At 40.6% G+C, this 26,231-nt stretch overlaps 1 protein-coding gene across 10 annotated transcripts; it reads left to right on the plus strand.

Moving 5' to 3' along the window:
• Positions 1-4,968: 4,968 nt before the first annotated feature.
• pou2f1b (POU class 2 homeobox 1b) lies at positions 4,969-26,109 on the plus strand. 10 transcript variants are annotated; one of them, XM_071477170.1, is made up of 15 exons: positions 4,969-5,067; positions 11,846-11,911; positions 12,628-12,719; positions 13,454-13,549; positions 14,652-14,828; positions 15,494-15,614; positions 15,741-15,832; positions 16,025-16,198; positions 16,438-16,579; positions 16,781-16,926; positions 17,307-17,492; positions 17,643-17,754; positions 17,929-18,268; positions 18,377-18,465; positions 19,372-26,109. In XM_071477170.1, the coding sequence occupies exons 1-15, from the start codon at positions 5,022-5,024 to the stop codon at positions 19,641-19,643; spliced, it is 2,151 nt and encodes a 716-aa protein (XP_071333271.1). In that variant the 5' UTR covers positions 4,969-5,021; the 3' UTR covers positions 19,644-26,109. The 10 variants fall into 10 exon arrangements, with proteins under 10 accessions (XP_071333271.1, XP_071333245.1, XP_071333253.1 ...); XM_071477144.1 differs by having other exon boundaries at positions 16,438-16,578; positions 16,771-16,926; XM_071477152.1 differs by having other exon boundaries at positions 15,497-15,614; positions 16,438-16,578; positions 16,771-16,926; positions 17,304-17,492.
• Positions 26,110-26,231: the final 122 nt, after the last annotated feature.

Below are 26,231 nucleotides of genomic sequence, written 5' to 3' on the forward strand. Positions count from 1 at the left end.
TATTAAACCTGCCCGTTAGAGAGAAACGCAGTAAAGAGAGGGATGTACAAAAAAGGGCTTAAATGTTCAATTACTTATTCACAGTCAGACAAACATTGACTGTAAATTGATCCCTGATAGATAGATTTATTCATCATTCATGTGCAGTATATAATTTGTTTAATACATGTTTTAGAACACACTATATACACACACACACACACACACACACACACACACACACACACACACACATATGTATAAACAGATATAGTTGCTTATTAACATATCTGTCAAAAAATATGTCTCCTTTTATGGACACCCATAAATGGATGCAGATAGAGGATAATAAATGACAATATAGTAAAATACATTTGTAATAATACAAAATATGTCATCATAGGAGACGTTTTAATTGCAGGCAAATACAAATACTTAAAATATCCTTATAGCTGCTCACAACTACATTATAATAAAATCATTTTTGTTGCCTGTTGCAACCATTATTTTTGTCTGCGTATAACACCTTTTAAACTGTCCCTAGCCATCTTCATGATGTCCTTTTATCAGGACAAATTCAGCTAAAGTCTGATAAACAATGTATTAAACTGCCAGGAACCCAAATTACAAGAAAAAAGACACAGGTGCCCATAAAAATCTTTAATAATAATTACCCAAAATATTGTTATAGAACAGTTCAAGGTTGTAAACATATTGTATTAGTATTTGTACACACAAATACAGCAGGAAAATGTATGAAATCAAACTATTATGTAGTCTATTTAAATATGAAGTGATTTTATCCTTATGTGTTTCTGTGCCTTTGTGATTTAATGTCTATGTACTATTGGCCATTATAAATAATTGATTATTAATAATTTAAAGAGATAAAGTTTATTCATATATATATATTTTTTAATAAAGTTATGTTATCATAAGTAAGGCATGTTCACAGTACATCCACTGATAAATAGAGGGTTAAAGTGATAAATGATAAATAGAGGGCTAAAGTGTTAACAATTTGTTAAATTTGATCATTTCAGTGGTTAACTAATTAACCAATGTCAACATTACTGTATACAATACACATGAAAGCCAGTCTGAAATAATTCATTTAACTGATCACAGTCAGTAACTAGTCCAGTGGATTTTGACCTTCCTAGAAAGCTGGACTGTGTTAAAGCCTATATTGTGTCTCAACAGCCGGTGTTGTGCTCGGCTTGACCTGCAGGCTGCAGTATTGCACTGACAGCAGTATTGCATGTGCTCAATACAAAAGGTTCATCACCTGACTCTAAGCATAGTAAAGTATACCCAGTATAAAAAGATTATAAACCTAACTGAAGTGAATGAATGAAATGAATGACTGCTGATCCTGCTGTGTTAACTTGTTGTGGTCTGTTACAGGGAGTTTAAAGGCAGGAGACGTGAACTTAAGCTGGACCTAGCTGATGGTTTGGTCTTAAAATATGATGCTCTTAAAAGTCTTCTCTAAAACTTTCTGTGTACCAGGAAAGATGTGGCCTTGACTCTGGACAGTCATGCAATCCTGTGTTGGCCAACAAGTCAGCTGTCTTGAGGTATTCAGGCTTAGCTTTACGTTAAGCCTACGAAAAACTGAATACCTTACTTTAACTGTTTGTTGAGTGAAAGAGAACCAAGATCCTGCTTCTGTACATGGGGAAATAGAACAGACTATACTATCCACCCAATAAACTGAAAAAATAAACCTATAGGTGTTTTTATTATAAGCTTCCAAACTAAAAAAAAAGACTAACAATGTTGTTCCTTTTAAACAGTGCTGGAAGAAGTATTCAGATTCTGAAATAAAAGGGCCAACACAATATTCAAAAAATAATCCATGACAAGTGAAAGTCCTGTGTTTGAAGTCTTACTTAAACAAAAGTACAAACGTATTACCAACAATCATTCTGTAGAAACACTGCCTTTGTGGCTGATGTGTTATTTTATACTGTACAACATTAATAGACCGTTAACACTGATACATCAGTGTATAGGCAGCATTTTACTGTTGCATCTGTTCAAACAAGAGCTAGTTCTATCTATTATATCATTAAACTACAGTTTGGTTGTTTGGTTTAGTGGTTTCCAACCTGGGGGGTTTCCCCCCTGCTTAGGAGGGTCTCACGGTAAATCTGAAGGGGTGTGAAATAATTAATGCGAGAGCGAAAAAAAGTTACACAAAAATACAGTATATTCATTGATTAAAATCTTCTCTCTGACCATTGCTTTTTTCTGAAGTACTGATAATTGGACCTCTTTAGGAAGTTTAGAGGGGAAATCTTTCTTTGTTGGAACTAGTAAAAAACCATAGACATCTGAAATGTGACAACAGACACAGACAGACACAGTTAGACGCAATGGACACGCATTTTTGGAAAGGGTCACAAACTACCTTAGAAACATATTTAAGTGCAGATCTTCAGGAAATACATTTGGTTCCCTTTAAAATTATGTTTTTAAATCCTTTGATTCAATAAAGACAGAGTAAAACAATGAGATGAATCAGAGAAGAGATGAATGATGAATTGAGGGCAGCTGGACTTGGCTGTAAATACCTGAAGACGTTTTCATTTCACCTCTCATCCAAGAGGCTTCTTCGGAACCAAGTGCACTGAATTTAGGATTAAAACTTTCAACATAATCAAATTAGCCTCATCAATGAATAAGTAGGTGTTTTACAAAGGATGTAGCCTATTTATCCTAATATTTTGGGTGATTTCTGCCACTGGCTGTTAATAAATACAGGTGCTACGACTGTGACCATTCAAAAAGCAACTGGTACAGTCAGTTAAAGGACCATGCCTGTGATTTTACAAGTTGACAAGTTTGATTCTTTAATCTCTTTTAATGTACAGTTGAACAGTTTTGGATACTTCTATCTTTTTTTCTACAGTTCCAGATGCATCTTGCTTTCCAGTCAGTTCTGTATAGTATGACTTTGTGAAGCTGTGCATGGCCAGATTAACACGGTGAGGGGCCCCAGGGCAAATATTAGCTGTTGAGCCCCTATTAACCCCTCTGTCACCACCCTCTGTGCGGTGTGTATGGTATGGCAACTTCATTATATGCCCAGACACCCAGAATTAAACCAGTACTCCTTTTATGGAGTAATACTAACTGGAAACAAAACAAAACAAAACATTTAATTAAATAAGGCTTTTTTTTTTTTTTTTTTTTTACAGTTTTTCAGCTCTGAATATCTACCATGTATGTGCAGTATAAACTAAAATAATAAAGACATTAAAACTATATGTTGACACAAGGCTTCACTACGTGACAGGGTCACGTCATTGGTAATAATACTTCCCCACTTCAGTTGACATTGTGCTTTAGGCCCAAATTCCCAGTCAAATTGGCATTTAATCAAATTACCTAAATGAAGTGATATACAATGAACAGTGAACTGCCCCAGGGCCCCATTAACTGGTTGGTAATCAAGCCTTGGAGTTGTGAAATCAACCATAATAAAGATTGAGTCTGCATTAGTTTTTATCCGTGTTACACCAACGTTAGTAGTGCAGCTGAAATGCACATTGATTTTAAAATATTGAATTGCATTACCTCGTTATAATGCTTTAATTTTGACAAAAATGAATGCAGACTTGTTGTTCACTGTGATGTGCACACAACTTTAACCCCATATTAAGCAACTATACACGGTATATAAACAGTAAATGCTTTTTATATAATACTACAACTATAACAAATCCTTACAGTGTATCTAAAACGCTCAGTTTAAACACAGATTATTCAAAGGAAGGTTTGAAAGAGTTTGACAAAACTGTTCAAGATCACTTACTATATTTTTTTCTGATTTATTCAGGTTGTAAAAAAAATCATCTTAAGTATTTGTGATTTGTAATAAAAGGGATAAAACATGTGAAACTGCTGGTACAGTCCTTCGCACGTAGCCTACATCTTTGGCCGGTTAATCAAGCTGCATACTGGGTGAGTGATTCAAGGAAAGTGATGTAATCTAATGGGCTATCTTGGTATATGTAGTACATCTCAATGGGCAAAATGCAGGAAGTGGCTGGGATAAAAGGAAACATGTCTCCACATCAGATGCCTGTGTATTAGAGAAGTGAAATTCCTCTTCTTCGGTCAGGGTGAGGTCAAATGATTTATCTCCCTTTTTTCTAGTATGTGCTTTCTGAACATCTAGTTGGAGGTGTGAATATGCAGCAAGCATCTTTTTTTCCAAGCAATAAATGAATAAATACATAAATACAATCAAAGTACCAATGACGACAAATTTCAATAAAATAACATAAAAGAAAACCACAACTTTCATCAGGCTTTATCAACACAAATAATGACTAACAAAACGCACAGGAAAACAGTAATACTTATTCTAATGCTGCTGCCTGATTCGTATATGATTTTTTAAATGTTGTGGAGATAAAACGGAGCCAAGAAATGCCTACATTTTGCTGCAACTACTGTATTTTTCTAGCCACATATGAAACTCAGTCAGTTTTTATGCATTGTTGATAATAATTATTTTGGGTTCACAATTCGTCTGGGTCTGAGCCATAAATAAAGATGATGACATTTTACAGACTGATGATGTCCTGTTGTGCAGACTGCGCTTTGAGAAACATGTTTGTTCTGTTGTGGCCATAGAAATAAATCTGACTTCACCTGAGACCAGAATCAATCAAATGCAGGCCTTTGTCTCAGGGATCAATTAAAAAGTTATGATTAACAATTTACCTATATTGTTGTTGTTGTTGTTGTTGTTGTTGTTGTAAGATAGTAGCGTTAAAGCAGTCTGGGCAAGATCCACCTATGTTATTTTGGGAAGTTTAAGAAAATCCAGATGATTATTTAAGTATGTAAATAAGTCACAGCTAACAACACCCAGTACACACTCCACCCTCCACTTTACCCAGGTCCGTGTGTGTGTGTGTGTGTGTGTGTGTGTGTCCCTCTCTCTGTCTCTCTCTTTGTGTGTGTGTGTGTGTGTGTGTGTCACAGGCAGGCTCAGGGCTGGGATTTCGGGTTAAATATTCAAAATGGCGGACGGAGGAGCAGCGAGTCAAGATGAGAGTTCAGGACCAGGTAATGATTACAGCATTTTACATATTCATACTCATATTCAAACTGTGATACTCACAATTTATGATAAACGGAATACAGATGAAATGCAGACTGACTAACAGACCGGGTCGGTGTGCAGCTCTGCTTTAGTTTACTCTCAGCTAGCCAACTGTAATTTGACAGAGGAGGAAACGAGCTATTGCAGTGCGACGGCAAATTACATGGAAACATGCCTCCCCCCTTTGTGTGATTAGACGGCTGTACGCCGCTACATATTCATACCCATGCCGACAAATACAATTTAGCATATTTTATTAGTAATCCGCGACGTGACTCTGGTTCATATTTGACATATTTAGATATTTGACCAACGCAGGTTGATTGAAATGAGGATGCTAGCGGGCTAGCGTTAGCTCCCTGCTAGCGCCGGGCTTTGTGTTGATGCACACCGGAGCTTTTGAGGGAGGTTTGCATATTCATTTTCGGTGAGCCGGGCAGCGGCTGCGCTTGTGTGTTTTCAGGCGCTATTTGTGAGGAGGGGGAAACACGAAGCATGTAACAAGCCTCGGCTGTTGTTTAACACACAGTGTCGGCTCGGCGTGGACCCAGCTCGACGTATTTTTTATAGCGGAGCATTTTCGCCCCAGCCTTTTGTGTGCTCGGCGCAGCGGAGCTCCGGCAGCCTGTTGTGTTATTCATGCGGGCCTGCCCGGACCAGAGTGCGGACTTCAGCATATTCCTTCAGCCGAGGGAGAGCTGGAGCTCACCCTGCCTGTCAACACAACACTGTGTGAAGATAAAGACTGAAAGGTGTTAGTGTTTAAAAAAAAACAAAAAAAAAAAACAATCTGGCCCCGTGTGTTCACATTTTGAAGCGGTTGCCTGCGAGGGGCTAGCGGGCTGCCTCTCTGACTTGGTCCCCTGGTTCAGACGCTAACTTCACATCCTCGTCCATTTATTGTGCTGAAATACAGACGGAGTTATGGCGGTCAGCTGCTGGGGAGGAACAGCGCTGTGTTTCCCGCCTGTGTTCATGCAGTTTAAACTACAGAAGTTGGGCCGAGCACTTTTTTTTTCTTTCTTACTTGAAGTGGCAGCAGTCAGGGATCGGGTATGGTCCTGGTGTTAATCCACCTCATTAGAATATTTAATTTATTTTTATTTTTTTACAACTTTACTTTACAACCTGAACTGTTTTGAAAACGGAGTTGATGCCTGTTGTGTCCTTCGTTGTCGCAGGGGTTTTTGACCTCGTCAGTGTTTGCTGAATACAAAGATTGTACCTGCGTGTCCCCCCCAGGCACAGGGAGGGGTAGTGAGGCCCACTTCCGGAAGGCCACAATAATAACAGGCAGGGCATTCTTACTATTCACTCTGCCGGTTTCATGGCTGGGCAAGACACAGCTTGATACCACTGTTAAACAACTCACATAGTCAAGCTTGTTTCAAATGAGGCAGTCTGAACTGCTACAGAGGGTGGGTTTTTTTTAAAATCTCTGACACACTGCACTTATTAAACAGATGTAGTACTTAACACTCACACCAAGGTTTCCCACTGCTACTACTGGACAAAAGCGTCTGCCAAATGAGTAAATGTAAATGATGCAGGAGTCCCTTTGTGATTTCTAAGGTGTAGCCATTAAAAAAAATAACTGTTTATGAGTGGCTCTGAACATGTTGTGTGTTGTTAGTCTTAAGGGGAAAATGCTGAGGAAGGCATTACTACCTTTTGCAAGTCAAAAATGGATATTGACTGTAGCTTTCTTGTGTTTCTTTTCTGTTTGTTTTACTAATGAAATCCATCTTTGGGATAATCACAGGACAACTTTGTCAACAGTAATGATAGTATCACATAACAGGCAATTATGTGATGTTTTGCAAGACAGTCATGATAAATTCTGTCCCTAATTTTAAGCTAGACCAAGAAAAGAAGTTAAGCATTTTATGTTTATTAATACTCATTAAATGTTGTGAGTAATTACATTTGAAAAGTTTTTGTTTTTTAGCATTTGGTAAAATTGGATTCACTGTCTGGAAATAAGCTCACTTGTATAACACATAATAATTGACTTATTAAACGGGGCTACTTAAAGAACAGATGAGAAATAATTCTGTCATCCCCACACTTAGACTACTTTTCTCATTTAATCAGTTTTACAGTTCCACCCTCATTCCAGCCTTGTAGTTCCACCATGAATATTCATTGATGTAAACACAGTTGTTATGAATAATGCATCATTTGCAGTAATAAATTCAGGACATGCTATCTCAAAGTACTGAGAAGGCCTCCTTGAAGGCTGCAGTCTCACAAGCTTTTTCACTCTTGAAGAAGAAAATCATAACTAATAAGAGCTGTATGGTCTGCTCTAAACAGATAACTACTTGTTTCTGTTGATCTGAGGTAAAGTGAGTAATTTTTGACCAAACAATGCAAAACAGGAATGCCTCATTACAAATACAGCAAATTAAGACAGATACCTGGCAAAGGCATTTGGCCTTTATCGTTAAAAACATGTTTTCTTTAGGAGAAATAAGAACATACGAAGCTGTCAGGCTATGTACGCTAATGATACATATATGTTTAACCTGTTCTGCAAAATACCTATAGGTCCAAGTGCGGATCCAAGACTACGCACCATGTAGCGACAGGAGTTTATCTACAAAATGGGGGCATGTAGGAAAAGTAGACAGAGAGTACTTTATGAATGGTGGATGACATAAGCTGTTGCATTTACCTAGCAACAATTGCCATGTTGTCCCTGATGACTCTCATGTGTCTGCCATTACTATGAGCCTCAGTAAACGTTTGCCCAGAATTTCATGAAAGGTTTTAAGGCTACAAAAATAGTGCAACGTCTTTAAAACACAGTGCAGGTTAAGGAAAAAAAAGAGGCCTTTGCAAGAGAACATTCAATCAGTTAAAAACATTCTTCTGCAGTTGCAATAATGTGCCTTCTCTAAGTAGATGAGGGAAAAGTGGCAGAGTATTGCAGTAAACAGGTAGAGACTGGGTTAAAATCTGAAAGAAAGGAGCATTATTTTGCTATTACAATTACACGTGAATAACCAGCAGTTAATGCTAATATCATCGTTCTAGGTGGCAAATTTACATGAGAATTCAGGCTGTCTGCACCAACAAACTGTAGCAGTGAATCATGGTTGACCCCTGCATGCACTGATTGGAAGTAGTTGAATATTCCTACTTGCCACCCCCCCAGACACTGCACTTTAATTTAGTTAGATTGAATTTTCCACCTAGCCTGTAGACAGTCGGCTAATGACCACCCAAGAGATACCACAGTAGCTTACAGTGATGTTAGCCCCATTACTGCTCATCATATTACACTGCATCCTGTGTTTTGTTCGTTTGTGTTGCAGTTCAGTATTGCTGTTTGTGCTCTCCATTGTCAGATTTTGTTGGTTTATTACATTGACCGGTATTAAAGGCTATTTAAAATTGCTTGGATGTTCATGTTGGCTATGCATTAAACGAGCGAGATGTAGGTGGTTTGCTTGTTAATTCCCTCAAATTGACAGATTATCTGTCATGACCACACATCCTGACTGTTTTCAGTCTGGTCCAGATGTGGAAAAGTGGTCTTGATGTATTCTGTGTTTAAAATGAAGAATGTACTGTAGGTATCAGGGCAGAATGTGGATGTGCTAATTAAGTTTTTGCTTTGTCGTACGTTGAATCCTTACGCTCACATTAACTGCTCTGCAGTATTCAGTCAGCCTTCCCATATTACAGTGCTAATGAGATACCTATTTAAAATTCTCTTCACAGGACATTTGTATAATGCATTGTTCCACAGCAGGGTTTTGCAAACCATTCAACCAAGTAACTGTACATGTGTCGAAGAGCACTGCTGATAACTGCCCTCGCATTCAGATCTCCTTTGTTTTCTCATTTGGTTGCATGATGTGATTGTTGAAGAGGTCATTAAGTCGGACTCATTTCTCGACCCCTCAGGCGCAGTTTGTTGAGATGACCTCTCTCAGATATTTTACATAAGTGTGCCAACTGTATGTACTCTGTGGCAGCTACCTTGGTAAACAGTAGGCTGGAGCTAAACTTAACACTGTGTTGTTTGAGGGGATAAACAGTGGAGAGTGATATGGGCTATAATGCATTGTTCGATTATTGTTTATATTGGTGATTTCCAAACAAACTTTTGAACTTTCCAGTGATTTGAGAAACTAAAATCATGATTTGATTAAAAGAATAGACATATTTGTATCTAGGATGATATGAATGTAAATTGGTGGGATTTTTATTGTCATAATAATCAATAAACTACCAATTACAACAGGTGGATTGCAGAGAACAAACAATAAACAATCCAATCAACCTGAGGCAGTTCTAACACCTTAAAACCACCACTCCGATTCAAAGTTTGAGGAAACCAGGTAGCGTGTGAGCAAGGAATTTGATATAGAACTCAAAGTGATGAAAAAATGGTTGAAACATCCATCTTCTGACAAGTGGTAGTGGCACGAATTCTTTAACCAAACCTATTGAAAAAAGAAAAAACTTAGAGCATGCCTAATCAAAAAAAAAAATTAATATATTACTTGATTGACAGAAAATTAAGCAAGTTATTTTAACAATTGATCAGTAGTTCAAATCAGTTATTTCTCATATTAACTGGTTCCAGACTCTCAAATATGTGTCTTGTTGAAATTGCAAAAGGCATTTTTCACTATTTTCAGATATTTCATAGACCAAACAATATGCAGCGGCAATGCAGGGGTACCTGAACTCATCTGATAGGGCTTCTGGGGTATAGCACACAAAACCCTTTAGGGACCACTGGTTTAGGGTCTCTGGTTGTTTAACACACTGCTGTGTACAAATATCTGCAGATACTGCTTTGTGTGCACTGCTGATAAAGGAGTGTTGATTTTTCAGTATGTTAGAGCCACTGTGCCTCTTGGCAGTGTTTGATTTGGGCAGGTAGTATGTAAATGCCTTTTGTCTGGCGGTGGGATAAGTGAAGAAGTTGATCAGAGCTTCAGCCAGGAACAGTTGTTGTGGATTTAGTCTGTAAGCCTCTTCCTCTGTAGTCCACAGTACAGCCATGCATTACAGTCCAGTCACTCCGGTTCAGGGGACACCTGTGCAGCAGCGTAGCAGGGCTGTTTCCCCCCGCTGTATTAACTCTCAGAGCTTGCTGGAAATGAATTTAAAAGGGCTCCAAAATGAAATACTAATGGAATGTAAAGCTAATCTAAATATGCTAATCCCCAAACACTTCATAAACATAGGCAGAAAAAGCCCGCCACCCACTCTCTGTAGTCGCTCGCTGTGGAATGCTTTAGCCACAGGGGGTCTAGCAGTAATGACAGGCTTGTGGTGGATTAATGTGGAGTTATTTATTTCCGATTGAGTGAGTCCCCCGTCCCCCCCCCCCCTTTTTTTTTTTTTAGCAGCTAGGCTGGGTCTCCATGAAACCTGGAGATTCTCTGAGTGAGCAGCCTTAGACATTCCATTAATGCAGTCCGCCTTGCTAACATGCCCAGACCACCGCCGACAGGCCTCACACTGCATTCTGGGATATCTTCAGCCTGTTACCTGCTCTTAGCTAATTACTTTTTAGCCGTGCACTCGCACAGTAATTGGTCTTGTGCTGCTGCCTCCCCTCCCTCTGCTGCGCCAAGTACTAGTTTGAGCACTTTTTTTTTCCCTTTTCAGTGTCGTCCTTATTCCCCTGTTTTTTTTTTTTTATCGTCCTCCAAAAGCCATCCAATTAATATGCTAATGAGCTGATAAATATTTATAGGGGTTTAAATTATGCAGAAAGCTTTCAGAGCCCGGTGTGAAATGCGTCGCTCGCAGGACTTCAAAGCCTTGCATTGCTAACGAGGCAGAGGCAGATTTGCATACGGCTTTAATCAGCTGAATACTGATTATGCTTCATTATAGAGTTGGGGGGTGGAGGGGGGGCGGACGCAGAGCTGGAGGAGGCCGCCAGCTGCACTTGTCGTTTGTTTCATTCCAGCAAGAGAGGGAGAGGGTGAACTTTTTCAGAAGTACAGACAATTTTGGCACACAGGAGAGAGACAGGGAGAGGGAGTGTAAAGTAGGCACTGTAAGGAGAGAGGGGAAGAGCTATAAGAAAAGAAAAGAGAGAGAGTGCAGAGTGAGGGAAGGAGAGCTGTTTGCCTAAACCCTGTTAGCTTTCACAGTGTGCGTATCCCAGTGTTGTTCAGTGAACCGTGCGGTGGACAGTGCCACTGTGTCTGCGTATTGAACTCTGCTCGCTGCTGACCAGTAGACAGTGAAGACAGTGAGGAGTGGGAGGAGGAACACAGTGCTGGACACCCTGTTGGTGGGTTTGCCCGGCAGAGGCAATTTTCCTTGATAGGGTCGGCAACCATGCTGGAAAACACAGGTGGAGCAAGAGTGGGTGAGTTTTTGATGAGATTGTGATGGAGTTCAGCTGGGTTTTGTTGTTGTGTGAAACAGGACAGACAATTCTGATGTGACACAGTTTGCAATAAAATGTCACTTATAAGAGTTTATAGCATTAAAGTGACATGACAGGTATAATGTCATTCTTTTCTTATTACTTGTGATTGCAAACAGTTGGTTTCATTTTGGTGATTTTGCTCAGTAAAGCTGTTTGAATGGTGAACATGATTCAAATGCTGTTGTGGAGAATCAAACATTCATGGGATATATTCAGGTGACAAAAGTGAAAGCAGTCTACAAATCATTTAGGTGGGGCTGTGTTTAGTTTTTACCGGCAGTGGCTGTGAGTGAGTCTCACTGTCTGTCTCCGTCTGGCTCTTTCAGATGCTAAAGTGAATAATCAGTCAGAAACTACTAAATGTGCAATGGAAAGTGGTGACGGGAACACCGGTGAGTGACCTCCAGCTTTTTTTGTTTTTTGTTTTTCTTCTTTTTTTCCTTCACCAGGCTGAAATCAGGATGTGCGGAGTTTTACCTCCTCATTCAACAGGTTTCAAATTCACAGCCAAAAAAAAAAAAAAAAGAAACATTTTTGCAGCTAAAATCTGAAAAAGCTCACTACTGTCCACCTTTTGTGTTATTAGGTGATTTTGAAAAAAAATGATGGCGACTTTCCAAAATCCTTGTGAGCAGTTCTCCTTGTGTTTACCCCACAGAGCAGTTTCCCTCACTTGTGCCTATTGAATATCACACTAATTTGCTCCGTCTCCGTGCTTCAGTCATTCTGTGATACACGTTGTCAAACTTGGTGCTCAGCTTCATATATTTCTGTTGTGTAATAATGATTAAGTAAATATTAATGACAGTTTATGCTCTCAGTTTTTGTGCACGCCCGCAGTGTTAATATTTATTTGTGTGATGATTCACCAGCCTGAATTTGAACAGATTTTTGCAGCAGTTTTTACAACTTTGGATCACCAACTTACCATTATGTATGTTGTAATAAAAAAAAAAAAAAAAAAAAATTTTAACCAGTTTTCCTTGCACCTGAAAACTGTTTTTCTGAACTGTACTTTCACTGGGCTTCTGGTATTGTGTTCCTCATTTTTGTGTTAAAGAAAGTTTAACCACACAGCACGTTTCATTAACTGAATTTCTGTCCTTAGGAATCCAAATCAATGGATTGGACTTTCAGAGGCAGACCGTGCCCACCACAAGTGCAATCACAAATGCACATGCACAAGCCCTCCTCCAACAGGTAACACATGGTGCACACCACCAAGACACTTAACCCCAAGTAACTTTCTGTTTTCCTGTTTTTGTGGAAGGAGCAGATGTCTAATGTAATTATTTGGTGTAGTGACGCAATTGTAGTTTCACAATGAATTAATGTATGGAGTTTGATCATAGGTATGCTCATCGGCACTCACACATGCACGAGTAGAAAGAGTTCATTTAAATGAGCCAGGCTCTCCTGGTGTCGCCTGGCAACAAGGCAGATTAATCAACCCTGTATGCTAATTAGCTGCTCTGCGGTTGCTCGGAAACAGATGGCCGAGAATATGCAAATCTATGCAGAATTTACATGCACTGCATAACAGTTATTTTAATTAGCATCTCAACTCTCCCCTCCCTTCCCTTCACTTTTCTTGTCTCCGAAGGCTGCAGCACATTTGAAATACCCACTTTCTCACTTCCTTTTTAATTTAAATTCCTCTCCCTGCTCAAAGAGTAAAGGCTCATTCTCAGAAAGCCGCTCAGGTACACAGAGATTTGATCCTTCATTGTATTTTTAGTTCTATTCCTATATTATTCAGCCTGTCTTTCAAAATGCTTTTAGTTAAAATATTTCTGAACTTCTTCATTTTTATGATGACAGCTATGACATGAAATTAAGAGTCATTTGACCAGGCCTACTTTTCACTGTCAGCAATTCTCAACTATGCCTGTAGGAAGATCTCTAAGCCCTCCTCTTTGCTTCACCTCCACTAGTCTAAGTCGGAAGACTCGAGTGCTCTTTCGACCTCCGTCCAGCAGAGCGTATTGCCTCAAACCCAGCTAATGTTGGCCGGGGGACAGATTGCTGGAGTAAGTGGCCTGTTGCCTCGCTGCCTTGAGTTAAAACCTTGTTGTAGCCATGCATCTGGAGTGATACCTGAACATGATCAAACCTGGTCGAAAGACTGGGTGGTGAAACGATGGCTTGCCCTGATTCTGTGGCTAAGGCTGGTGTCTCCTCTGCCTGTCTGTCTGCTCATCATCGTGGTTGCAAGGCTATGTCCAAATTCCTCCATACCACGTGTTTGGACATAGTCTGTGCTACTGTACATTCATGGTCGGGCCAACCACATGACACATTTCATATCCATCTTCTCCTTGAAGCCGTGCCGTAGTTGAGAAGACCAGACGGGTTGAATGCGGCTGCTGTTGTGCTATGCGGGACTGAATGGTTACTGTGCATGTGGATTTGAGTTTGAACACGACATCGACATGCTCATTTGCACTTGTGCCTGGCTCAGCTGCATGAGTCTTCTCTCCATTTGGTTCTTGGGCTCATATTAGTGTTGCCATGATAACGAGATTTTTCAATACTACTGTGATACCTTTGTGAAAAGTTAAATTCAATAGTTAAATTTACATAAACAGTCGGTACTTTGACCTAATGTATTCAGTATGGTGGTGAATCCACTTCAGCATCATCTGTAAGAGTGTGCACAAAAGAGAGACTGGAGCTGTGGTCTAGTTCATGTCAGTAAACTGGAGCAGCCATTTAAACAGCTGTTGGCAACAGCATCAGCTAATGCAGTCCACCTGCTGCTGTTGATGAAACTGGGGCCAGCAGGGAATGAATTAAGTGTTTATCTTATGGTACTTAATGAAGACAGATTCTGAGCCATCAAGACCAGTATATAAAATATGTCTCAAGTCTTTGATGCAACATCTATTTTTGTAATATCCTGCTGTGGCATTGTAGTAGTTAATGGTAAATACTAAACTTCACATGGGTATCAAAGCCAAAACTCAAATATTGTGACAACACTAACTCATCCACCGTCTGTGATTATGCTTGAAACTGATTTGTCTTAACACTGCTTATTGTGTTTGTCTTTCTGTTTCTTTTCTCTCTCTTTCTGTAACCTCCTATGTCTGCTGTGTCCCTCTGTTTGTCTCTCCGTCGATGTCTCTCCAGTTGACCCTGACCCCAGCGCATCAGCAGCTGTTGATCCAGCAGGCCCAAGCTCAGCTTCTGGCTGCCGTGCAGCATTCAGCCAGCCAGCAGAACAGCACCACTGGGGCAAGCATCTCAGCCTCCGCAGCCACACCCATTACCCAGCTGCCCCTGTCACAGCCCATCCAAATCACCCAAGTAAGACACAATCATCCAGGCATCAGGGTTTTGACAAATCCTTAAAAGATATTTCCATAAACTTCCTAAAGCCCCTAAAAGATTGTGAATGACGTTGATTGTAAAAGTTGAATGCTTGCATTTAGTTTTAGTGGAACAATGTCCACAGTTTGTCATTATTTCACCAGCAATACAGGCCTCCTATTTCATTTCAACGAAACAAATTTTCCAAATGGTATGCAGGCCTCCGAAACATTTTGAGTCACCTCTTTCTGGAGACAGTTGTGGCAGATGTTCACTAATTGAAATGTGGATAATATGGAAATGCATAAAATGACTCGTGCTTGGTTTCAGAACAGACAAAACATTGCAATAACAGTGCTGACTACATGTGGTGATGGCTTAGGCTGTGAGAATTGCTTTAAGTCCATGACAAGAGAGTATCTGCTCTGCAAATAACTAATACAAGTTCACCATTGGTTCTGTGTTCATCAGAGCAAAGCGAACAGAAAGAAAGTATTTGCCTGTAATTCATGATAAAGTTTGACATAAAACATAGAATTATGATAAAGTCAGTTGTAATGATGGTTACCATGCTGTGGAGATGCTGTTTAGGCTGGTGTATGGTATAAAAAAACTCATTCCTTTATTTGATTGTAGTGATGAGTTTTTTTTTTAAATTCCAGCAGCTACAGCAGCAGAATTTAGGTCTGCCTCAGTTTGTTCTGGTTCAGCCCGGCCACCCGATCGCCACGCCACTGCAGTCCGCTCAGTTCATCATCTCACAGTCACCACAGACCCCACAGGGTAAGCAAAAGACTTGTAGTGCTTGAGTTAGATGCAGAATTAAGAGGCGAGAAATATTCAAAGTATCAGATTGAAGTTTAAGGTTTCTTTTAATCTTCCCTACCCTGTCGGTCTTTCACTCTGTAGGCATATTGCAAACCCAGAGTCTTCTAACTCAACTACCTCAAAGCCAAGCTAACCTCCTGCCGACTCAACCAAGCATCGCCCTTGCAACTCAGGTTGGTAATGATGCAAGCACCTCTTTTAAATTCAGAAAAAGGTGTTTCAGTAATTCTTGCAGCACTGACACTTCCCCATCTGTAATCCAGGTGCTTGTATAAAATCACATCACAAAGACAATGTTTATAGATTAGCTTGATGCATTTTCATTTGTTTTGCTGTTTTTTTTGTTTGGTTTTTTTTCCTCGCAGCCTGCAACTCCAACCCGCACAACAGCAGCCACACCTATTCAGACCCTGCCCCACAGTCAGACACCACCCAAACGGTTGGATACCCCGACTCTGGAGGAGCCTAGTGATCTGGAGGAGCTGGAGCAGTTTGCCAAGACCTTCAAACAGAGACGTATCAAACTGGGCTTCACACAGGTGTGTGTAGCACTGAATATTTATTATCCTCAAGAGTTCAGTGATTCTCTGATTTGCAATACCGTGTGTTTTTTCTCTTGCAAATCAACATCTCTGTATACTCTCATGCTCATATTTCTAGTACATCCTGTATAATACATGCATACAATAATAAACTCATGGGTGAGTCTTTGCTGCAGGAAAAATGAATTGTGACGCTGGCGCTTACATTGTTCATATTTCTCCATCTCTGTCTCCAGGGGGATGTTGGGTTGGCCATGGGGAAGCTGTATGGAAACGACTTCAGCCAAACTACCATCTCTCGCTTTGAGGCCTTGAATCTGAGCTTTAAGAACATGTGCAAACTCAAGCCATTGCTGGAGAAGTGGCTCAATGATGCAGGTTTGTCCCTGAACCCTCCTGAATGAGTGATAAAGAATAGAATAGCATAAGGGGATTATACTTTGACTCAGCATAATGTATCCTGTGTTACTGTCACATCTGCGCTTGAAGTTGTGGAATGGACAAAGGACAGGTTGTGTATCTTAACAGTGCTGCGCCTTTACCTCCCTCCCTTTCTGTGTGTCGGTGCTGTTTGTGCAGAGAACCTGACATCTGATCAGGCCCTGTCCAGCCCCAGTGGCCTGGGCTCGCCAGGCATGGGCATAGAGGGGATCAACCGCAGACGGAAGAAGAGGACCAGTATCGAGACCAACATCCGAGTGGCCTTAGAAAAGAGCTTTTTGGAGGTGAGAAACTCCTATTCCTTCAGTTACCATTATTGATGAGTGCAGGGAAGTTTTTATTCCCATTAAGCAAAAGTTAGGGGTTACTATTTGCTTATTGTGCAAACTAAAAACAGAAGTATTTTGACACAGTTTGAAATATACAAATGCACAGTGGACTGTGCAGCACAGGTGGGTGTGGGGGTTTCTGTGGAGAATTTCATTTCCATCCATCTATAAAAACTTGTCACTATTGTCAGGCAACCTGACAGAAACTTTGAGTATTCTTCCAGTTTGTATGTATGTAAAATGATCTTAGTATAAATGGGATTTGGAGGTAGTGAATGATTTAGTCTCCTTAGTGCTAACAGGGAATCCCTGGCTTCTTTGCCCTCTTCAAGCAGAACCAAAAACCTACCTCTGAAGAGATCACCATGATCGCTGACCAGCTCAACATGGAGAAGGAGGTGATTCGGGTCTGGTTCTGCAATCGCCGGCAGAAAGAGAAGAGGATTAACCCCCCCAGCAGTGGCAACAGTGGAGGAGGCAGCACCCCGATCAAAACCATCTTTACCCCCAGTAGCCCTTTGGTAAGGGTGGACACACTACCATGTGATGATTCTTGTGGGATTATTTTGTAGAGGTAGAAGTAATGTTGTGTGTTTGTAGCTGTAACTAAATGATGCTGTAAAATACATGAGCTCATTCTATCCTCCAATTCCTCTTTTTTTGTTCTCCAGGTGGCCAGCACTGCGAGCCTTGTGAGCAGTCCAACTATTAACACACCCACCACTCTGACTGTAAACCCAGTGATGCCTCTCACCAGCACCAGCTCCAGTTTGTCTTTTACAGGTGTGTGTGTGTGTGTGTGTGTGTGTGTGTGTGTGTGTGTGTGTGTGTGTGTGTGTGTGTGTGTGTGTGTGTGCGCGCGCGCGTGCGCGCCTTGATGAGAGTGTGTTTCTCATCACACTAAAATATAGATTTAAGTTTTGTTTTTATTCATTTTCTCCCTATTCTTCCCCAAAGGCACGACAGTTGGAGCCACAAATACTGCATCTGTCATTTCCACTGCACCTATGGTTACCACAGCAACCAGCTCTCCATCTTTAAGCCCGTCACCAACGACTATTCAATCCACGACCACAGAGAGCAAGGCTGGCACTCAGGCGCAAACCATCGTCACCCAGGCTCCGACATCCATAGCCACCTCCTTAGGGACGGGTCAGGTGATGGTGGCGGCTCCGGGGCTGTCTGCGGCGCTTCAGAATGCTGCCCAGTTACCCACCAGTGCTAGCTTTGCTGCTATGGCGGCTGCTGCTGCAGGGCTCAACCCAGGACTGATGGCCTCCTCCCAGTTCACTCCAGGGTTAGTACTGGCCATGTTCAAACTAGTCCTCCAATTATCACCTCTGTTTTTCTTTTTTTCTTCTTCTCTGTTGGTCTAAATGGTCTTTGCCTGTGTCTGTGTGTCTAGGGGGGCCCTGCTCAGCCTGGCTCCTGGTGGCCTTGGCAGTGCGCTAAGTCCTGCCCTCATGAGCAACAGCACCCTGGCTACCATTCAAGGTGTGTACTAATGTCATGATAATACATTAAAAACTGAGCAAATGTTTTCTAGTCTGAGACAAAACACAAACCCAGTGGTAGCTGCATGGTATGGAGCTGGGGTTCCCAACTTTTCTTTGAACTGTGGACTGTTTTTATATTTCGTTTGGGTTGGTTGTCTTTTGAGGAACAGAAGAAAGACCTTGCACAAGAGAGTGAGGAAGCTTAAAAACTGAGGAAGAAGGCAAAATTAACTTAATTTGCGCAGTACAGCATTTCATAATGGTTATTACAAAACATACACACCAACACCCAGGTAGAGTCCTCACACAGATTTTATCTTGTAATAACTGACTGGCTACCTCACACACCGATGAACAACTTAAAAACAAATAAATTAAAAATCATTTTTTCATTGTTGGGTGTGTGGTAGGAAGTGATGAGGAAGACATGCACAAACTGCACTGTAGGTCTGATACTGTAAAAATAGTCTAGAAAAGACTACATATATTTATGCAATTGTTATTTTAGATTTTAATTAATTATACCATCTCCTAGAAGCACGGTTTTGATCTCCGGCCCGGGGGAACATATTTGGAACATGTAGAGAAAAGAGTAGAAAAAAAATCCATCATAGAGTCATGAGTATAACCCATTGTTGGTATAATTTGTATCATGAAAATAAAAAGTTAATGAGAATATCATCATTTGCATATTGAGGCTAAAATAATTCAGGCCACGCCCATGAAGTTAATCCTGCTGAGAGAAAATTACTTTTGCTAGTAGAAAAATTTATCCTGCTGAGCTGCTGATAAATTTTGATGGAAAAAAAAAAAAAAAAAACCCGTAGAAAGAGCGCACTGTCAACCAACTCGTCATCTTATACTAAAAGCGCCACCTGCTTCTTCTTTTCCCTGTTCTCCACAGCTCTGGCATCGAGCGGCACAATCCCCATCACTTCTCTGGACGGCAGCAACCTGCTATTTGCCAACACCTCTGCTGGTAACACGCCCAACCTGGTGACCACTCCGCTCTTCCTGAGCCCCCAGAACCTGTCGCTGCTCACCAGCAACCCCGTCAGCCTGGTGTCGGCCGGGGCGGGGGGGCTGCAGGTCACTGCTGATGGTCATCATCAAGTCACCACGGCTGCTGTGCCTGTGCAAGCCTCGACCATTACCACTGCCTCCAAGGCTCAGTGAAGCCAGTCAGGCTGCGTCCCGAATTAATGCCCTATTTCTTATGTCGTGCACTACTCACACCATGTAGGAAATAGGGAGGTCATTTGATATAGGCTATGTGCTTCACTAACCACCCCACATTCTTTCCATTGTATCTATCATTATTTAATCCTTTTGCTGCCACCAAAAAGAAGAGAACCTCGAATGAGGTTGAGGTTAACTTTTTTTTTTGTTTGTTTGTTTGTTTGCTGTCTTTTCCTTTATGATTCTTGGATGTTTTTTCCACAAACAGTAGCCAGATGGACACTGTTGTTGGCCTGCCGCTCCTCATGAACCTTGACAAGTGTCCAGGAAGAAAATATCCTCGACACCATCAAGCTGTTCACATTTTGTATATATATATATATATCCTCCTATTTCCAGGTCAGAATTTTCTCTGAAATACTTCTAACCAAAAACTTTTGGATTTTGCTCTTTTAACATTCAAACTAAACTGATTTACTACTAATTTCACAATATTCATCATCACTAATGGGGATCTGTGTGATGCCCCATCCTTGATTATCTCTTGGGTTTTTGGACAGGCTTTGACGTATATCATATCAAAATTATATTTTAGAGACTTTTTTCCTTTATCTTTACTGTCTGTATTTTTTGACATTTTCAGAACTTTGTAAGTCTAATATTAAGTTAAGATTTAACTATCACTTTTTAATCGTGGTTATAAGGCTTTAAAAACAAGTAATAAGTGGCCGATATAAAGGTTATCATTGCTTTAAGGGTCGGAGGGACCAGATATGTCTCTCTGAGTCTCTCTTTCTGGAAACACTGAGTTTTACATGGGGCTGCGGTGGCAAAGTAGCTGCTGAGCTTTTGTAAAACGGCGGTCGAGGTGTGGATCATAGACACTGATAGAAAATGACTAAAAACATTATGTCGAGAGCTTTAAAAAAAAAAAAGAGCTGCACACATGCAGTGCCGTGTCCGATTAAGGGTGATGTGTTTTGGATGGTGATCCATTAGTAAACTGTACATTATGTTTGGATTCAGAGGTAGAAAGTAGAAGTCTGCATGTGTTGTCTACAGCTCAGGCAGATGCTGAGAGTGCAGTGACTGCATAAGGCTCTGCGGCCAACTGGTCTGTTTCGAGGACGACTAGTCAGTGGGCATGGTCCTCATACCTGACGTATGGCGGCATTGGCTAGATGAGGTTATTGTATTGTGTTTTTTGTTCTCTTTTTCTTTTCTTTTCTTTTTTTTTTTTTTTTATAGTAGTACCGTTGTATCTACTTGTGCACAGTATCTGTACCAAAAAACTGGATTGATGAGCTGCAGTCTGCCTTTTTTGGGAGGAATGAAATTCTGTCTTTTTTTTGTCTGCAGTCACTTGACTGGCTTACGTACTTTAAGATATACCAAAAATATTTGTTAAAATAATTGCTGTGTGTAGTTGGTGTAGCTTAGTCTAGTCAATATATTTATGAGTACAGAATCTCTCTTCATTGTCAACAGATTTTAGAAATGCAATATTTTGATGATCATTTTCCAAAGATGACCTTTTTTTTTTTTTTTTTCCTTAATTTGACCAAGTGACTCATAGCTCAACTTTTAATTGGCAGCAAAACTGACCAAAAAGAGAGGGGCTGGTGAGTTGGGGCATGAGAAAGTAGTTTCCTTTTACTCTTTTTGAATTGATTTGTATCAGCGGGGCCTGACCCCGAACACCTGATTCTGGATTTCTTTGAGCCATTTGATGGCCTATTTTCCTTTTTTTACATCAGTTTTGGCCGTTTTGGTAGCAGTTTTGGACTTTTCTGAAGCATAAGAGAAAGGTTCTGTTGTTTGGTTTTGTACTAATATTCAGCCATAAAACAACAGCTTGAACCAAAGTGGTTTTCCTCAGTAGTTGCTGTGCCTGTCCGAGCACACATGTTGCCGTTCACGATCTCTACTCTCCACACTGCTAAAGTAAAATATTTTCCTCGTCTCTCACCTTGGTCATACCTGATAATTCGTGATTTGGTGCTGCTGGATAAGGATCACAGAAACTTAGCTTTAACAACTTGCTGCTGAAGCTCCTTGTGGAGTTGCGCTGTTGAGAGGCCTGCATGCTTTCCTATAGCTTTATGACTGCACCCTGTGAAAATCAGGTTTTGTGGTTTGGACCCTCTTATCTGGGGGGCTCACCTATGTAAATGCATAGATCTGATCATCAGATGACATATTACACCTCTTCTCAGCACCAACATTGTGAACCAGCATGTTAGGAAACAATACGCTGCTCCCTAAATCTGTCTGTGGGCTAGTTTAAAACCCGCCAAATTATCATACCCAACACAGCATCGGGCTAAGTACTCTTATGTGCTACACATTCAACTAAACCCCATTCAAAAGTAGCATTGTTCTGCTGCATCCAAATAACAAAACAAATTACCAGAGTGATAATTAAATCACAGAGACTGTAAGCAGCAAAATTTGTCCATGTTATTCTCTTGTGTATTTCTTTTCTGTTGTTGATTTATTTTGACTGAATATACCTCAGCAGCACTTAAACATAAGGTTCACCTTTAGACATTTCTGTGTATAGAACAGTGTAGAATGTATAAGTACTGTTTGGTTTACCATTCAGAGTTTATACTGATGAACCACACATAGGAACCATACATAAAAAGACAACCTACTACTGCTATTTTCTAGTACTACTATTTATGGGGTATTTCCAGGTTTAAATATTATTTTGAGATCCTTCTTGCCAAAGTAAAAGCCTTTCTCTTTGCAGCTTGGCGGGTGTCTGGCTGCTCACGTTGCTGGTTTCCCTGTCTCTGAGGCCACGATGGGCCTAAAGGACTCAGTCCTGTTCCAGTGCTGTTTGTAGTTACTAATGAGTTGAACGTGTGCTAGCTGAACCAGTTGCCATCGGCGCCATAGGATGTTACTGAAATATTTATCTGAGGAAAGACTGAAGAATTAGAGAAACAATCTTTTCTTAATTCTATACATATAAATATATATATAAACACTTGTAAGATATTCATATTTTATATTTGAACCAGTATGTTATCAAGACTGAATGTAGTGTTTATCATGCTTACTCAAAAAATCTCCCCTAAATCTTCCTTTTTATTATTACAAAAGAGCAATTTTTTTGAGAACTGTCAAGACCAAAAAAACAAGAGAAGAAAATTATGAGGCCACGCCTCGGTGGAGCGTGAGTCGCTGACACCTGTGTCTGTCGTGTATCGGCGAAGACTTTTCAACAGGAGGGTCTCGTTCAGGCTCCTGACAGACAGATCCTGTGGTTTGGTAGGAGACTGAAGCATCTGATCTTAATCTTTTAATAGATTTTGTTTTTTGTTTTTTGGGTGAGTCATTGTGGACTTGATTTGCTGTGCTGTCTTTAACAATCATTTGACTTTTTTTTTTTTTTTGAATATTACTTTATGCCTTTAATTGTTTTGTATAGTGTGAGAGGGCAAGATCACTGGCTTTCTTAGTTTGACAAAGAAGATTAACATTATCATTTATGCCTTATTGTTTCGTAGAAGACATGAGCATTGTAGCATTGTTGTTGTGTGTGAGTGTGAGTGTGAGTGAGAGCTTGAGCGTTGAGCTCACCTGGTGCATTGTTTTCACCGAAATAATACAGTGTACTTTGGGCATTTTGGCGCGTGCGATGATTACGTTGCTACCTATGTTTTCTAGGTGTGACTCAGACAGGTTGAATATACCTGTGAGAAAAGCTTTACTAATAATTCCAGCAGGTGGGTGTGTCGTGTGTGTGTGTGTGTGTGTGTTTGAGAGAGTGTGTGAGTGTGTCTTACAAAGAGAGAATAGTGAGGGCAGTCTGCAAACCATTGTAGTGCATTTTTCCCATCTTCCAGCGGGCGTTTGAGAGTGATTTTTAAAAGAGTGAGACATGAGAGTACTTATTTTTGTTGTTTGTCCGGAGGGGGGTTCTCTACTGATTAACTAGAGCCTTTTAGCAAGCCAGTTTTTGGTTTATTATGGTAAAACTACAGTTTGTATTCTACTTGTGATCTTATCTGACAACTGATGAACTTATTGCCACTGACTTGGCTTTAATGCTTCAGTTTCAGTGGGTGGATTCAGAGATTTTGAGATGCGCTCGTGGATCAGCTACACATTGAGTTATCGTATGTTGATCCAAGACACTGGTTTGCTGGAATTTAACGTTGACAAAGGAAGTGTGGAGCACCAGTAAGGCAGAAGGAGCTGTTGTATACCTCATTTCTAACTCAAGACTGAGTGAAACCTGCTTTAATCTACTTAAGAAATAAGAAAAATATTTTATAAAATCTCACAAAAAAAAAAAGATGAAAATACTCAAACTTGTGTCAGTGGAGAAGGCTGGTCATACCTGTACAAAGTGAAAGGTCGTGGAAAATGTCGCCACAAGGGGGAGACAGAATACGCACCAGTACTCATGAATGTCTGCTGTTTTTCTTTCACACTTTGGTGATATATTTCAGCACTGGGTGGAAATTAGTCGTAAGTCGAGATAAATGTGTCTTTTCTCCTTAACTGTCAGTTTAAAGTTACTTTGTTATAGAAATGGACCACTTGATTAATGTAGTGTAGGTAGATGTGCATTTAACCCCCCCCCCCACCACCCACCCCACCCCACCCCACTCCCTCCATGTTTGAACATCCTTTTAAGTTTGACAATCCTGGTTTTTTTTGTTTTTTTTTCTTCTCCAAATTTGATTTTCACTCTGATCAGGTACAGGTATGTACGAGTCTTCCCACATGACGGTGCGCTGTCGCAGCCCGGTCTCGCTTCCCCTGTGATACCAACATTAACCAAAGACTTCTAACTTGATTGTATACGAAAGACACCATCTCCCGCCCATCCCCGCCTCACTGCTCAGCATCAAATCCCGGCTGCACGCTCTCACCCGAGTCCTCGGTTCATCTGTAAAAAGATTTGCTTTTTATTGCATGCGAATGTGTACCTGCCCGGAAAAACACTCCGGCATCCCGCCGGTGCAGCGGTTTCAGTGCCTGTGGGCGGGGATTGGAGGGGGCTGAACGGGAGGTGAGCGGGCTTCTCTCCGACAGACACGAATCAATCCGGTGGTAGCTGGGTGATGTTTGTTAATACACGCTGAGGGTTAATCCTGTGCACACTGTACATGCTCAGGACTCTGTATGTTTGTCTGTCTTGAGCGCTGTTGCTAGGATGTTCCCCCTCCACTCTTTCTCTCTCTCTCTCTCTCTCTCTCAAGGACTGTGGTAAAAAATGCTGTTCCTGCCTCTCACAGTGCGTGTGTCTCTTCCTCATCACCTGTACACTGTAGTCCCAGGACATTACCCTGTTGTCTCCAGGAATACACATCCTGTGGTTTGCGAAAACTCACTGCTGTGTCACCCCTCCTCTTCCCCCCTCCCACCCTCTCCTCTTCCGCTCTCTCCTTTGACATCGTTTCTTCACTACAGACTCTGATCAGCTGTGACACTATGCATCATGGTCCTTCACTCTGCATGGACTGTGTCCCACCGGCTCAGACCTCTGGCCGACGGGCTTCAGTGACACTTTGTTAAATGCTTTACTCTAGGTGAGGTTGTAGGACCTCACAAGCGCTATCCCAAAGCAAAAAATCCAAATATTTAACTTTTGACAAATGCAGATACCAAAGATATCTCTCTGTCCTGTCTCTCTCTGTTTTCTCTCCCTTCCACCCTGCAGCATGTGTATTAAGAGACAAACCCAGCACTGGCTTTAGTCCTAGCCTCAGTAATTCCAAAGCTTAGATGTATATTTTGGTATATTTCTGAGATAAACTCGCGTGAAAAGCGTCTGTTTCTCATTTGTTTGTTGTAATCTCCTTTTTCTGTCACAGCATGGAACTAATTGCAAAACTGTCTTACTCTTGGTAGGTTAAAGATATAGTATTTTTGTATGTTTTTGGGTGTGTCATGTGTGTGATTTATCAGTTCACAGCCCAAGTGACCATGGCTTTCAACAAGAGAGAAAAATAAGAAAAAAAAAAGAAAACGCCAACTATGTAGATATTAAGTCTGTGTATTTCAAGAAATGCATTCTGTAAAACATTTACTACTCACGTTGGAAGCTTGGGCTCATCTAAAGGAATGTGTCCTTGTTTTATTTCCCTTTTTTCTTATTCTGCAGTCTGACAAGAATTGACTTTCCAGGACTCTAATGTAAGGAGTTTTGGTTTCCATTATGGACTACAACACTGAGGGACACTGCTCCGATCTGACTACAAGACAAAAAAAAAAAAAAAAAAAAAAAAAAAAAGGCCTCCACTTGTGGCGGCATAGAACTGAAAGATTGTGTAGGAGTTTTAAGTATGTGAATCAGGATACATAGTAGATTTTGATGCATTTGTCTGCTGTATTTTTGTTTGTTTTGTTTTTATACACATATAAAGATAATCTTTTACTGTAACTGTACAGTTCTCTTTTGTTGTAAACATCATTAAACCATTTTCCAAGTGTTTTGACATGTGCTTTGTCTTTTATTGAACATTCAGTTACAGGATAAAGGATCCTGGCGTGATGATTTACAACAGGTGCAGGAGACTTAATGAATGGCACTGTAGGTCACTTAGTCCAGACTAAAATATC

Source organism: Trachinotus anak, unplaced genomic scaffold (genome assembly GCF_046630095.1).
Source record: "Trachinotus anak isolate AG129_WGS33_773 ecotype Australia unplaced genomic scaffold, CSIRO_AGI_Tana_v1 ptg000001l, whole genome shotgun sequence".
Classification (NCBI taxonomy): Eukaryota; Metazoa; Chordata; class Actinopteri; order Carangiformes; family Carangidae; genus Trachinotus; species Trachinotus anak.